Raw genomic sequence first — 15,885 nt, 5'->3', positions numbered from 1 at the left:
GTGGCAACACTCAGATAGCTCAAGTTCAAAGGAACTTCAAAATTCTATCAGTCTGTCCTAGGACATAGCACTGAAGATCCAGAACTCTGAACTTCAAATTTTCAGGGTAGGGCTAAACTCAGGAGCTAGAGGAGAGTGAACTAACTCAGAGGACCCACAGGGAGACTAGGAGAGTAGAGAAAAAAGAATTATTGATTTATTTTGATGCCTTCATTACTGATTTAAAAAAAAAAAAAAGATCCGAGTAGGAACTTTGAAAAACTAATGTGACTATAAAGAAGAATTTAGAAAGATAAGTTTATTCATGCAATTGGAAGTATATCTATGATAATGTTACAATAATTCTAATAATTTTAATGGGAGAGAGAAAATAATAGGGTCTTTTGGAACTTAAAGGTCTTGGAAGTGTACTAATGATATTATATAAAAATAAGAAGAGCAATCATAAAATCAGTACTTGTAAATAGAGTGATTTGGCTTTCAGAATTTCAAAAGAAAAAGAGAAAGGAGGATAAATAGGATAAACTAGAATATAAAGGAATATATAAACTAGAATATAAAGGAATATACATCTTTAAAGAGGTGGAACTTTTTGTTTCTCATAATTGGTTAAATTGGTTAAAAATACCAAAGAGAACACAGTCACAAGCAAAGTAAACTTGCTTAAAAGAAGAAAAACAAGGACTACAATAAAAGGGGAGATGCCCATCAATTGGGCAATGGTTGGGTCAAACTTCTAGGAGCAAAGATAATAGAATAAGCAATGAATACCTGTAACTCTCCCATGCTCTCCTCCAGCCAGTCATAAAACAGTACAAGACAGGTCTACCAGGAGGGGTAGAACCAACAAGGAAATGGAGTAAAATAATCTTTCAGCCCAGGAAATTTAGAGGATATAGGAGAGTTCTGTCTCACTCAGGTAAGAGGGGACACAGACAGAGACAGGAAGTGTCCCAATGAGCCAGCAGCAAACCCCATCTTTGCAAATCAGGAAAAGTCCTTGTGAGGATGAGGGAGTGAGTAGCAATACCAGGATCCATCTTGTGCTTTGGCATGGCCAGGGGAATCACCAAGCTTCAGAGCTGGAAAGCACTATTTGCTTTGGTACAGCCTCAGGTATGCAGGTTATCTCAAGCAATGGGACCTCTCTGTGCTTCAGAATGGTCCCAAGTAAGAAAGCAGTCTCCAAAGGGTAGACCACCATGTGTATCAGCCCAGCTCCTGGCAACACATCCTCTAAGTGCAAGAACACTGTATGCTTCCCTGTAGGCTTAGGGAATTTCAGAAGCACCCCGCCAAGACTTAGCACAGGCCAGTCACAAACGCTAGGACCCAACTAGCACCAGATAAGTTGCCAGATACCTACAGCCTGAAGCAAAGACAGGTATCTCTCACCCTAAATCCTCAGCACAGCACCAGATATGAAAGACCCCCCCCCCCCCATGGGCCTCAGAATAGCATCAGTACAGCACCACTTTGATGGCCAGAGCCTATAGCGCCTGGCACAAGAAGCCTGAAACAGTTCTCATTCCACCTGGGGAGTAGAGCTTAAATTTAAAATAAAGGAAAAAAATCCACAACCCCACCCCCACAAAATGAGCAAAAAACAAGGGGGCAGGGAGGAAACTAATATGCTGACAGAGAAGACCAAGACACAAACAGAAGAAGCAGTATGGGCAAAAAAGGTAGTTAAAAGCCCAGAAAGAATTCATGGAAGAATTAAAAAAGGAGATTAACAATCATATGTGAGCAAGAGAAAAAAATGGGGAAAGAAATGAGAGTGATAAGAGTCAACAGCTTGGGAAATTGTTCAAAATTAAAATTGGCCAAATGAAAAGGGAGATTTTTTAAAAATACATTGAGGGGGAAATAATTCCTTAAAGGATAACATTTACCAAATGGAAAAGAAAGTACAAAAGCTAACTGAGGGAAATAATGCCTTAAAAGTTTGAATTGGGCAGAACCAGGAAAATAATGTACACAATGTCAGCAAAGTTATAAAGTGATCAACTATGGTTAACTCAGCTCTTCCCAGTAACACAGTGGTCCAAAATAAGTACAAAGAACTTATGAAGAAAAATGCCATACACAATTAGATAAATAACTGATGGACTCTGATTAATGCATAATTTTATCTTACTTTATTCTTGTGCTTTTTTCTTTTGATCAGTTTCTTCTTTCCCAATTGTAATTAAAATGGAAATATTTTCCATGATAACACTTGTATAAATTATATCAAAATGGCTACTATCTCCAAAAGAGAGGAGAGGAGAAAAGGAGGGCAAAAAAAAAAATGGAATTCAAAATCTTGTAAAAATGAATGCTAATTTTTTCTTGACATGTAACTGGAAGAAAATAAAACACCATTAAAAGTGTTTCCCCCTCAGAGGACAACGGTTGAATAAATTTTGTTGAATATAATCATATACTTTTGTATGAAAGAAAACAGCAGGATGATTTCAGAGAGACCTGGAAGACTTACATGAACTAATGTTGAGTAAAATGAGCAGAATCAGATCATTATACATGGCAACAAGAAGATTATATGATGATCAATTCTGATGGATTGGATATCTTTGGCAATGAGAAGATCCAGTTCAGTTCCAATTGATCAGTGATGAACAGAAGCAGCTACACCCAGAGAAAGAAAACTGGGAAATGAATGTGAACTGCTTGCATTTTTGTTTTTCTTCCCAGGTTATTTTTATCTTTATAAATCTGCTTTTTCTTGTGTAATAAGAGAGCTGTATAAATATGTAGACATATATTGTATTTAAGATATACTTTAATATTTTTAACATGTATGAGACTGCCTGCCATCTAGGGGAGGGAGTGAAGGGAAGGAAGGAAAAAGTTGAAACAAAAGTGATTGCAAGGGACAATGTTGAAAAATTACCCATGGATATATTCTGTCAATAAAAAGCTATTAAAAAAAGGACTCTTATCAATGCAATTACCAACTGTTCTCTCTTAAAGCATGTCAACTATCTTCTAACAGAGATGTGATGAGTGTAAAAAAAAAAAAAAAAGAAAGAAAGAAAGAAAAGGGGCAGCTAGATAGTACAGTGAACAAAACACCAGCCCTGAAGTCAGGAGGACCTGAGTTTAAATCTGGCCTTAGACACTTAACACTCCTAGCCATGTGACCATGGGCAAGTCACTGAAGTCCAAATACCTCAGCCAAAAATAAACAAATAAATAAATAGATAGATAGATAGATAGATAAATGAATGAATAAATAAATAAATGAAATAAAATAAATAAGGAAAGAAAGAAGAAAGAAATTTGTACTTGGCTATACTTATTTGTCATAAGATTTTCCCACCTTCTCTCAGCTTTTCTTTGGGTATAAAGATAGGAATAGAAAGAATTGAGTAAATGAAGCAAAAGAAAAGAAGGCACATGAAACATTTTTTTAATGTACTGAAAGGAACACAAGAAGTAATGTGAGTAGGGCACATGGATTGGCAGAAATAGCTTTGAAAGTAACAAGTAGAATTATCATATTGGTATAAAACAAGAATCATTAAATGACAATTCTGAGTTTCATATACAATTCTCTTTTTCTGTTCTATCTTTATAGAAATGCCTTTTGTATCTTGGAGTTATTTAAGTTTAGAATAAATAATATTAAAAGTCAAATTTGTATTATAGAGACTAGAAAATAAAGAAATCAAAGGTGAGAAGTATCTCCTCAAGAAACAGTATGCAGACTTTTTTTTTTTTTTTTTAAATTTTCTAACCAAGAAAAAATCTAATCTAGTGAAAGTACAAATCATCAAAACTGGAAATTGGAGAAGTTGGTAAGATCTATGATTATTGGTCAAATCTTTCACAAAGGGACATGAAGTGCTAACAAGGAATTTTACCACTTTTCAAACTCTAATCGGATTTTACTCTTTGTAATAAGCTAAATCATTTATCTGCTACTAAAATATGAATACACCAAGTTTCTTTCAAATAAAAGTAAATTCATCTTTGTTAATGTATACAAAGTATTCACAGTTTGTATCTATATCACTAAAAACAAAGAAAAACCCTATTCTTGCTCGAGTAACTAAAAGGGTGGGTTAACAAGTCCCCACGTTGTAAAAGATATTCTAGATTTGTCACTTATTGAACCATCTCTTTCAAACCACTATAATATTTGTTTTTCTTTCAGTGATTATCACAAAACTTTTGATTCAGTTCTGTACTTAAGGCTTATTTATGTACTGAAAAAATAGAAAACAGATGCAAATGTAGTGAGAATGCCAGAATATTTTATGTCCAGACGAAAAACTCTGTGAAACCCTCTACTAACAGAATAATACCAAAAACAATTGATATAATATATGGCATTTTTCAGGAAGACAGTTTAATTATATTTTGGTTAAGCGTAAATTCATTATATTCTCTCCAATGTAAGACCAAAGAAGGCTTCCAAATTAAAAAAAAAAAATCAAATTTCAAATTAAATATCTTATTAAATGTATTTATTATCTACCTATATGTATATATGTCTTTGGGGGTTTTTATTTAGTCTCTTTAGGGATATCAAAAAGTTATTTTAACTTCATAAAGGTAAAATTGTTATTGTAAAAAAGTAAAACAAAAAAACAAAACAAAACAAAACAAAAAACAACAATAAAAAGATACCTTAGAGACTAAAAGCTTGGAGATTGAATCCATTGGTCACATTCAACTAATGAATAGAGATGATGCCAACTAAAACTTCAAAAAGATGGCTGTGAATAAATACATAAAGGAAATGATAATCCGAAATCCAAACCAAAAAAGAACATGTGTAAAACAAATGACAGCTTTATAGGCTACTTTCAGAATTGTAAAGTAGACTTTAAGTTATCTTGCAACTGTTATCACAAAAACCTACATGCTTTTTAAGAAAACATAGGGCCACAGCTGTACCAGATCTAAAACTGTATTATAAAGTAGCAATCATTAAAACTATTTGGTACTGGCTAAGAAAAAGAGTAGTTGTTCAGTGTTCAGGTTCAGGTTAGTTTCACAGGACAAAATAATCAATAACTATAGCAACCTAGTGTTTGACAAACCCTAAGAACCCAACTTTTGGGACAAGAATTATTATAAACCACTACACACCTTTCAGATTATCTAGGATGACAAAAAAAGATAATGCTGGATATTGGAGAGGATGTGGGAAAACTGGGATACTGATACATTGTTGATGGAATTGTGAATGCATCCAACCATTCTGGAGAGCAATTTGGAACTATGCTCAAAAAGTTATCAAACTGTACATACCCTTTGATCCAGCAGTGTAACTATTGGGCTTATATCCCAAAGAGATCTTAAAGAAGGGAAAGGGACCCACATGTGCAAAAATGTTTGTGAAAGCCTTTTTTGTAGTGGCTAGAAACTGAAAACTAAATGGATGCCCCTCATTTGGAGAATGGTTGAATAAATTATGGTATATGAATGTTATGGAATATTATTGTTCTATAAGAAATGACCAACAAGATCATTTCAGCAGCCTGGAAAGGTTTACATGAATTGAAGCTAAGTGAAATGAGCAGAACCAGGAGATTATTCATTATATTTGGCAAAAACAAAACTATATGATGATCAATTCTGATGGATATGGCTCTCTTCAACAATGAGATGACTCAAATCAGTTCCAATTGTTCAGTGATGAAGAGAGTCATCTACACCCAGAAAGAGGACTATGGGAACTGAGTGTGGACACAACATAGCATTTTTACTCTTTCTGTTATTGTTTGCTTGCATTTTTGTTTCCCTTCTCAGGTTTTTTTTTTTTTTTTCCTTCTTTCTAGATCTGATTTTTTTTTTGTGTGTGCAGCAAGATAATTGTATAAATATTTATACATATATTGGATTTAACATATAGTTTAACATATGTAACATGTATTGGACTACCTGCCATCTAGGGGAGGCCTGTCTTTCTGCCTTAATTAAATCCACTTCACTTGGATTTAACAACAGAACATGTTTAACAACAACAGAAATATTTTTGGAACAAGCAGATATTTCTTCACATAGCTGATAACAGATATATTCCACTGAATGTGATCATGTAATTGAAAGTGATTTGTTTTCAGATGGAAACTCTGAAATGACCAAGATCAAAGAGTGACAAAAAATTTCTGCAGAGGTAACATATTCCTAGACTCAGATAAAGAAGTGACAAAGAAGCATCAAACGGATGCTTAAGACCTGTATTTACTGGCCTAAATGGAAGGATTTATGATGGAAATTCAAGACCAGCTTACATTCCTGCCACAAATTACAAAATGATTATAACAAAAGAGTCCAGACATAATTTGAGTGTCGTAGAGTCTTGGTCAGGGTCAGTCAAAAAGAAATGTATTAAATTCCTACTGTGTCAGGCACTGTGTTAAAATGGGTATACAAAAAAAAAAAAAAAAAAAAAAAAAAAAAAAACAGCACATGCTCTCAAAGAGGTCACAGTCTAAAGGTGAAGAAAATATAGATGATTAAGCTATGTATAGGACACACTGGAAATAATCAAGCAAGAGAAGTCACCAGAATTAAAAAGGATAAAAAAAGGGCATTTCTTAGAAGGTGGTATTAATCAAGCTTGATTTACTGGTCATCAAGCTAGCAAATGACTGAGGAAGATTTAGACCCAGATCTTCTTTTTCAAAAGCTAGAACTTATCAACTAAGGCAATGTTCATACTTTTCAGGTTGGCAGTAGAGGAATTCCAAAGTTTGATCTCCACCCTTCCTTTAAACCACAGCTCTATTACCCCTACCTAACAGGTAAAAGCACTGCAGAGAAATAGGATCTATGCAGGATTCATGGTATTATCATTTATATATTCTAAAATTCAATGTAAGGGGAACTACTAAATGCTTCCAGAAATGTCTAGTGCTTTATGGCTTCTGATTGGACTCTCACATTGCACCTCTGACTGGACTGAGCACAATTCTTGTTCTCCTGTTGAAATCCTCTTCTTTCAAGGTATGTTATATTTAGACTTATCATTTCCATCAAGTAATTCCTAATCCTGCTAGTTGTAAGACCCTTCTTCAAATTTTCTAGATCATTTCTAAAAAATCTTTCTTTTTCTCCTAATCAAATTATAATTGGTAACAATTTTTTGTGAACCTCCTTAGAGTATAGCCTTTTTGAAGAAGTGTCGTAGGGTGCTTGTCATCATTATATCTTCAGGGTCAGACTGGTGTGGCCCAGCACAAAGTATGGCTTAATAAATGTGTATTAAATTTATTTGAATTTTTTTTTTTTTTTTTTTTAAGGTATGAGGAAAGATTATGGCAGTGGTAAGACCATGTATCTGAACATTGGTATACACTACTGTTGTGGGAAAGGGATCCAGGCGGGACGGGTTGCCCCTTCCTTTCCCTCCTAGGTTCCCTGTGTTTCTTCCCCTGTGTGCCTGCGTGAGGGAAAGAGGGGGTTCGTGTGCAAGAGTGGTGTGTACGGCAGGCAGGCGCAGGCGCGCTGTTCGCCAGTCTGCAGCCCGGGCGCTCTCAGTGCAGTTTCTCTGGGAGTTGATGGCAGCACCACAGTGCAGCCGCCTGGCAGAGAGCGAAGCGCAGAGACCCGCTGTTCAGGAAGAGCCAAACATGTTGGGGGAGCAGGGTGGCTGCGGCTCTGGAGCCACAGACCGGGGCACACAGCTTACGCTGGACCAACTGTCCTGACCTGCGTCCCCTGCCCACCTGCCCCAGCCCCCAAAGTATGTCAGCCAAGTCCAAGGGGACCACCTCCTCCTCTCCAACCGAGGGGCAACCAGCAGCCTCCAAAACCAAGGTGAAGGAGCAGATCAAGATCATCGTAGAGGATTTGGAATTAGTCCTAGGGGACCTGAAGGACGTGGCCAAGGAACTTAAAGAGGTGAGAGGCTACAGGGTGGAGAGGGAATGCTGCGTTTCCCGTTCTTCGGAGTACTGGGGGCACCCAGTTTCACTGGAAACTGGCAGATTTCTAAACTCCCGGGAAAAAAAAAAAAACTAAGAAAGCTTTCGCAAACATACTTTTCTTGTTCCAGCCCCTTTTGCTGAGACTTGTTACACTTTTTTTTTTTTTTAATTCGTGAAGAAATCAACTAGTGTTTCTATGCACCGGTGGATGGAAGTGTGCGTGTGCTAGTGTGCGGAGAGGAGTGGGTGGGGGGTTGGGTTCGCCTTGGAAAAGAAATAATCAGTGGAATTGGAGAGGGTTTATGATGTTCCTTTTGCTTCCTCTTTCTCAGTCATACGATCCCTTTTTTAATTTGGAAAGTCCGCTCGCTCAGTGCTGGTAGATGAGCTGCTTCTAGACACGCGAATTAGGCGCTTTTGGCTAGGATCTGTTGGGTCGGACCCGGGGCAGCTCATTTTCCCGGATCTGGTGAAGGCTCGGCTGTAAGGAAGGAGGCTGTGGTTGGGACAGAGGGATCCCAACTCTCTATATTGGAATAGGGTCTCGGTTAATTCTTGAAGCATCCTCCTCCATACCTCCCTACTCCCCCCTCTGCCTTTTCTCTCTTTCCGTAAATTCTTTAATTTCATTCTAGGATACAAAGTAAGTGTGTGTGTGTGTGTGTGTGTGTGTGTGTGTGTGTGTGTGTGTGTGTGTGTGTGTGTGTGTGTGTGTTTACGCACGGTCCTTGTAACTTGGTCACTCGCTTCTTGGAGTGGGTAACACTGGTGAATATTTCTACTGTCTTCTCAGAAGCTTTATTTGATATTTATGGGAAGGCAAGAAGAATGCCTTCAGGTCTGAGACTGCCGAACTCATCACAGCTTGGAGATGGAGGAGTGTGCAGAGTTACAGAGGAGCTGGGCGGGGCGGTGTCTGGTGACCGCCTCCGCTAACGGGGCTTGGTTTGGCTTGGTTTGGAGCAGAGCAGAGCTGGCATGGCTCTGCTACTGCTGCCGCTATTCTGCTTCCTAATTGGCGCCCCCGGTTTCCTTCTCAGAGAGAGAATTCTTATCTTGGGGTTGGCTGAGAGCTTAAATGGTAACTTAAAAAGGTGGCGGCGGTGGGAGTAAGCTACTGAAGGAGGGTTATCTCAGATAGTTAATCCTTTCAGGGAGACTAGAGAGGTGAAATTTTGTGACTGATTTGAGCATCTGGCCTCTAAGGGTTACCCCATCACCCCAACAAACAAACCAACACACACACACATACACACACATACACACACACACACACACACACACACACACACACACACACACACACACACACACACTTCTTTCCTTGACTTGGGTAATAGCCAAAACAAGGATTTCCTTCTTTTACACCCTCTCCCTCCTTCCCGCAAGTCTGTTAAAACATCACATTCATCAACGCGGTTCAATTTGCCAGTGGCAAGTGTCAGTTCCTGTAGGTTAATCTTCAGACAGAAGTGTAATTACCATGATTTCCCTCCCCAATGGCAAATGCTGTTGTAGCTAAAAGATTAAAACTTGTTCGTTTTTCTTCATATTACTTGCTGACAGATGGTTAGGTTATAGGCTGAAATTCTCTGTCTAAAGATGCTGATCATTCTTTTGTTTTCCTTTTTTTCTGACATGTATGGCAGCCTATTATGTTTTGTTTTTGTTTTTGTTTTGTTTTTTGTTAGAAGCATGCATTTTTTTTAAACTAAAATTTGAACACATTCCTTTCATTAGGCTTCTGTTTAATGAAATAAATATTTACTGTTACAGTGTTGCTGAGGATCTGGGAAAGCTGCAGTGACAATATGTGTTTTTTGCTGTCTTCATTAAATTAGGATTGAAATAAAGAGAATCATAATTCCATGTCTTTTCAGTTGTGCACAATCCTTTAATTTCCTTATTTTACAGTCTAATTTGGTTTAACAAACCCCACATATTATTTTCTTCACATTTGAATCATTGCCCTTGATCAACTGAAGACTACATGTCTAGTAAAGTTTTAACTACCTTGTGGTTCTTTAGAAAACCTTTTTAGACTCTTGTGCTACTATAGATTAATAGACTAAATATAGTTATGGATAGATCTATTTATCTATCAGATTTTCTCTATCTGTTTCTCTGTCACTGTTCCTCACTCCTACCCCCTCACTTCATTTCTAATGAGCTAACTGTCTTGGCAGTATTGGGATCTAGTTATTATTTATAAATGTCATTTATTTAAACCAAGATTGGTTATTAAAATTGGAATTCTAATGATCTGAACAGGATAATGATTTCTTTATAAGCAATTTGTTACTTTAGAATAAAGATATAAAGAAAATATAGGGAGTATGAAAACAAATAGATCAAATATCACAACTATGAGACAACATAATGTAATGTTCAGGAATGTAAGAAATGCAAGTAAGTATGGATGCTTTCATTGGGCACCAACATTCTCTACCCCCCCCTCCCCTTGGGAGTTGTACTAATATAACATGTATCAGTGTAAAGCTGAAACTTTGAATGCTAGACTAGGCTCTATAATTCAGTGTTTGTGTTCCAAACAGTATAGTGTTTGCATGTTAAACTACATACTCTAAAATTTTAAAACATTGGTCATTTAGTTAACTATAACATATATTGTAACTATTTTAAGAATATATTTATAGAGCATGTTAACCTTTTGACATCTTGCAGTTGTCCCCCATCTATCTTTATAAGTTAGGCTGCACAGGATTAAATTTACTTTTAATGTAGTGCTTAGAGATTTTCTAAATTGCAATCCTGCTATATTAGACATGTATAGTGTGAAAAAAAATAAAAGTTGCTATAATTATTCATAAACATTTACAAGAAATGTTCTAAAAGATTAGATTTCTTTTCCCCAACCCAGTCTGTTTTCATTGATGAAAAAAACTCCTACAAATATGCAGTTACATATTCTTAGTTGCCTGGAACATTGTCAAGTTATAACTTGTCTGTAGTCATGTAGACACTGCGTTATGAGAAATTTGAACCCAGGTCTTCTATCTCTGACACAAATTCTCCACTTGCTGTTAAGCTAACTTTCCAGTTTAAGATTAGTATATATTAAATGTAGACTCTCACATTTAGACTTTGAATTCCTTCATCATTAGTAGCATGTTTTGAAACAGATGTTTTGACACGATTAATAAATAGTTCTTACAAAGAACAGGGTTTTTTATGGTCATGAATGGGTCAGAGTGCCAATTTCTATATAGTATATTTTTTTATTTTTCCATTGATTTTACTTTAATTAAAATACAATATTTTTTTTCAATATTCTGCTTTTTATCACAATATAAATCTTCTGCTATGATCATGGAATTGAAATTTTGTTTGAATTTTTCCTCAGTTGTATCACTATCAGTGTGATATGTTTCTTCCTTAAGAGTTTTAGTAATTAAACTAATTTTCTTTAAGTCATCAAAAACATCTAAATAGTATGATAAATCATATTTATCACTGCATGCTTACATGACTAAGAATTAACATTGTAAATTTAAGGTAGAAACATGTGATTTATTATTGAATTCAGAAAGTACCCTTTTCACATTTAAATGACAGATGAGAAAAAATGGAATTATCAGAATTTTTCTATGTTTAGAATTTTATTTTTGAAGAATTAAAGAATTATAAGGAAATCCAAATCTTTCCAGTGCCTTCAAAGTAAGCTTGTCTCACTAAATTATGGTTTATTACATAAATTCAAAGGGTTTAAATAATATTTCTCCAGACAAGATAAGTAAATCCTGAAAAAAATCTAATATAATTATATGTTTGTAAGATTCTCTAGTAATAATCATATAATAAGAGAATTTTGCATTTAGTAATCCCTTGGTGATTCTGTTCTTTGGAAGAGGAAATAAGAATGAGAATAAAACTCAAAAAGATTAAGAAATTCTTACTGAGTTCTGCTGTGATATATGTGTGGGACATGTAAGAGAGAAATGTAAGACAGGGTCTTTAAGGGACTTACATTCAATGTAGGAAGAAAAGACTAACATAAAACAATGTTAAATAATACAAACAAATTACTACTAGATAGAGGTGTACTCTAAAGAGCTATCAGTGACTATTCAGGGAAAGCTTCCACAAGAAAGAAGGATTTTAGTTGAGCCTTAGAGGATGAGTAACATTTGGATTGCCATAGGAGACCAATAGAAATTAGCTCATCCAAGTAGTGTTTTTCTACATCTCTAAAGTTGAAAATAGATGTGAGGCCCAAGAGTATTTTGGGCAAATATAAACCATTAACTTGTAGCAGGTGGAGGATAATCCATTTTCACTGAGAGATATGTGAGAATGAAGTTCTTCTAAATACTGGTTCTTTAAAAATAGTGCCCAAGCAGTCTGACATGAGCCAATTGCAGTTTGTATTTCCTTCTAAGGGAGTTATAAAGCAGAGAAATCTTTCCTTGTGGTTGGCTGGAGGTATGACAACTAATGTTTAATGAGACTGTTTGGATTGCTTGTTGGTATTCATTTGACACAGGTGTTCCTGTTCACTATTACACTGACATGAAAACCTGGTACTAATTTGCTTAATGTGTTTCCTTTAATGACAGATATTTTACTTTTTGTATGACTATTTCTGGAATCATATATTTTAGTGTTTCTCTTTTATTATTATTATTATTTTATTATTATAGTAATTTGAGAAAATTACTACAAGAATCTAACTTTGAGAAAGTTTGATATTATTCATGAACCACAAAAATAAACAAATGAATAAAAATAAAAGTAAATAAAATGAAAGAAAAAATAAATAATGAACAAAAGTGCTTTCAAATCTTTCCTCTACTCATGATAACAGAAAATAGAAGGAACTAGAAACTAGAAGCCTCAGGTTTTTCTCAAAGCTTTGTTTATAATACAACTTATGGGTGTTATTGGAGGAATACAAAATATATTAAAATATATACTGTATTTTGATAATTTTAATTAAAAAGATAATTTATTATTATTTTTTTATCTTGTCTCTTTTTATCTTAGCCATTTCAAGTATTGTTCTCTTCCAACAATATATCTTCTTCATTCTCATTCACTATATTTGAAAGCTTCTTCCTCCTAAAACAACTGTTGAGAGATGCAGGAGATATTCTTAATAATGAAATTAAAATCTAGCAGATGCTTTCCTTCTTTACCTTAACCTCCTGACTACCTTCCCTTCCTTTCAGATTCAGGATCTGAGTAGCAGTCATTTCTGTTTTGGCCAGAAACTCTGAGGGTCTCCCCCTTCCAAATTTATTCATTCATTTATTTAGATTTTTTTTTTTTTGTATTAGGGGAAAGATAAAATTCTTTGCCTCAATTGCTACCTAGCTTTAATCACTGAATGGGTGCAATCAAACTGAGATCTGTTGAAGATCTTAATTCAAAAAAGCCAAAGTCTAGAGTCATGTCCACTCATGTCCACTCATCTTGATCTATATCTTGCCACTAGACCCAGATGACTCTGGAAGGGAAAGTGAGGCAGAGACCTTGCACTGCCCTCCCTTGCATAAATCCAAAACACTTGGATGTCATAGCATCACTTCCCTGATGTCTTGGTCCTCTTTGAGAAAAAAGGAAAAACAGCAAATCTCTCCTATTCTAAAAGGCCTTTTTTGGTGGTTGTGAACCTTCCCTATCTAATCAAATCCCTAAGCATCTTTCCTCTGAAATTACCTTCCATTTATACTTAGTATATGTTCCTGAGGTCAAGCATTATTATATACTCTCTAATACATAAGAATGTTAATGTAATACATAATAATAGTAATATTTGTTACCTTGAATTTTAACATAGTTAAAAACTGCTGTTAACATAGTAACTAATAGATAAATATGTTGGCTAAACAGCAACAATTCATAAAATTCCTTATTAAGAAAAATGAGGGCTAATGCTTTTCATAAGAAAGCTATTGAAGGTGTTTCTGTTTTGTTTTTTCATTAATGAGTTCTCATAGAGCACAGAAGACTTAGAATGTGGCTTTAGGAGTGACAATCTGTATTCAAGGGTTTGAAGAGCTACTATGTGGAAGAGGAATTTGATTTATTCTATTTTACCACAAAAGGCAGAATAAGGATCAGTGGAAATTGTAAATGAGTAAATTCAATATCACATAAAGAAAACTAGAGCTATTTAAATATTCAGTGAACTGCCTCAAGTAAAAGTGAATTCATAAACACTTTAGTTTGTCAAGCAATCACTGAAATATCACTTAATTTAAGTTAATTTAATTTGATATTTTTGTAGATAGGACTTTGTTCCAGTGACACATTGGACTCTATGATTTCTGAGGTCCCTTCCAACTTTGGAATTTATAATAATGTATGGTATTTAATCAACATCTATTTTTGTTTAACATAGTTGGATGAATATGATATATATTTTATATATTATATGATATATATTTGCTCCAATGTGAGATTTTATATTATATATATATACATATATATATATAACACATATGTGTAATTATATATACATATATGTGTAATATCAGTCATATAATGATAATATAAAAATTTTATTACTTTTTTTGTTTGAAACTTCTTAATAACTGTCATTCATTTGGAGTTTTATGACATTTCATTTGGAAAATCCCATATTATTATTATATTTTGGTTAATATAGATGTGATATACATATATGTCACATTAATAATAATAAAATGCCTAATACATATAGTAGCTATTATCGAACTAAGTTAAGTGCTTTATAATTTGATCTCATTTGATCCTTTTAACAACCTGTCCTGAAGGTAAGTATTATTCTTATCTCCATTGTACAGTTGAGGAAATTAAAAGAGGTTATGTGACTTTCCAGGGGTCACACAAAATGTCTGATGTTAGATTAGAATTTAGGTCTATTTTTTATACTGATATATCTATCTACTGATATTTTATCTACTATACCACCTGGTTTATTTAGACAAAATAAATTTGAGAAAGTAATCTATAGAATATTCTCATACCTTTTAATTTCTGAATGGACTTTGCTATGTTATCAAATGCCAATAGAATTATATTGTTTGGCATTTCACACAGTGATATAATTACTAAATCTAAGATGTGTTATTCAAAGAATAAAGAAAAAAAAGAAGAAAATATGTTAGTTTCAGTGGCACATTGTTCCAATATGAGGAATTTCTTGTTTATTTGAAATGTATCTGAAGTGGGTCATTAAACATATTCTGCCCTTTATAATATATTCAGACTAATCATAGAACCAGTTTGAAGTACTTATTTCAAAATTCAGTTAGTAATAAAAATATTTTAAAGAATGTTTCAAGCAGCACTGAAGTAATAAATAATAAAATCATTGAATTATTTTTATTGTTATTCACATGATATTTCTTTTCAAACATGTTGTTTTGAGAATTTTCTATACTTAAACCAAACTACTTTGCAAAGGTAAAAGTCCAAGAATGATTAAAGGATGATTTTAACTCTCATAATATAAGTATTGATCCCAATAAGACTTGGCATTGGACATTGACCAATCAGATATTTCTTCAATTAGTTATATGTAGTTTTCAAATATCAAAGACAGATTCTGAACATGAAAAGGATGTATTAGGATTTTTAACACTCAAATTGGTGCTGTTAGAGTAGTGAATATATTGTCTATTACTAATATCTTGTTTAAAAAAAAAAGTGAACTTTTCCCACTCATTTAGAATCTGCATTCAGAAAAACAAAAACATTTCTAGAAAATTGTTTCTTATTTTATTTTCATATCACTTTCATTTTCAAATATATCCCCATTCTTAGCAAGCTATAATCTATAATAAAGAACAAATGGGGGGTTTAATTTAGAATAAAAGAAAAGAAAGAAAAACATCAATTGTCTAGCATTATATCCAATATAATATATGCATAGTATTCCCCCTCTGCAAAGAAATGAGGAAAATGAGTTTCTTTTCTTCTTAACCTTATGTTATCTGTTTAATTTTAGTATAATGTTATTTGACATATATATTCAATGAGCTTGCCAAAA

At 34.2% G+C, this 15,885-nt stretch overlaps 1 protein-coding gene across 1 annotated transcript in view; it reads left to right on the top strand.

Moving 5' to 3' along the window:
• Positions 1-7,483: 7,483 nt before the first annotated feature.
• The window catches only part of PRR16 (proline rich 16), a 284,114-nt gene continuing 275,712 nt past the window's right edge, over positions 7,484-15,885 (top strand). Inside the window, 1 exon segment of the mRNA XM_074281522.1 lies at positions 7,484-7,863. Coding sequence (XP_074137623.1) covers positions 7,708-7,863 — 156 coding nt within the window. The 5' untranslated portion in view covers positions 7,484-7,707.

Source organism: Sminthopsis crassicaudata, chromosome 1, assembly GCF_048593235.1.
Source record: "Sminthopsis crassicaudata isolate SCR6 chromosome 1, ASM4859323v1, whole genome shotgun sequence".
Taxonomy (NCBI): domain Eukaryota; kingdom Metazoa; phylum Chordata; class Mammalia; order Dasyuromorphia; family Dasyuridae; genus Sminthopsis; species Sminthopsis crassicaudata.
The sequence above is the reverse complement of the archived record's forward strand: the minus strand, read 5'-3'. Positions and strand labels throughout refer to the sequence as shown.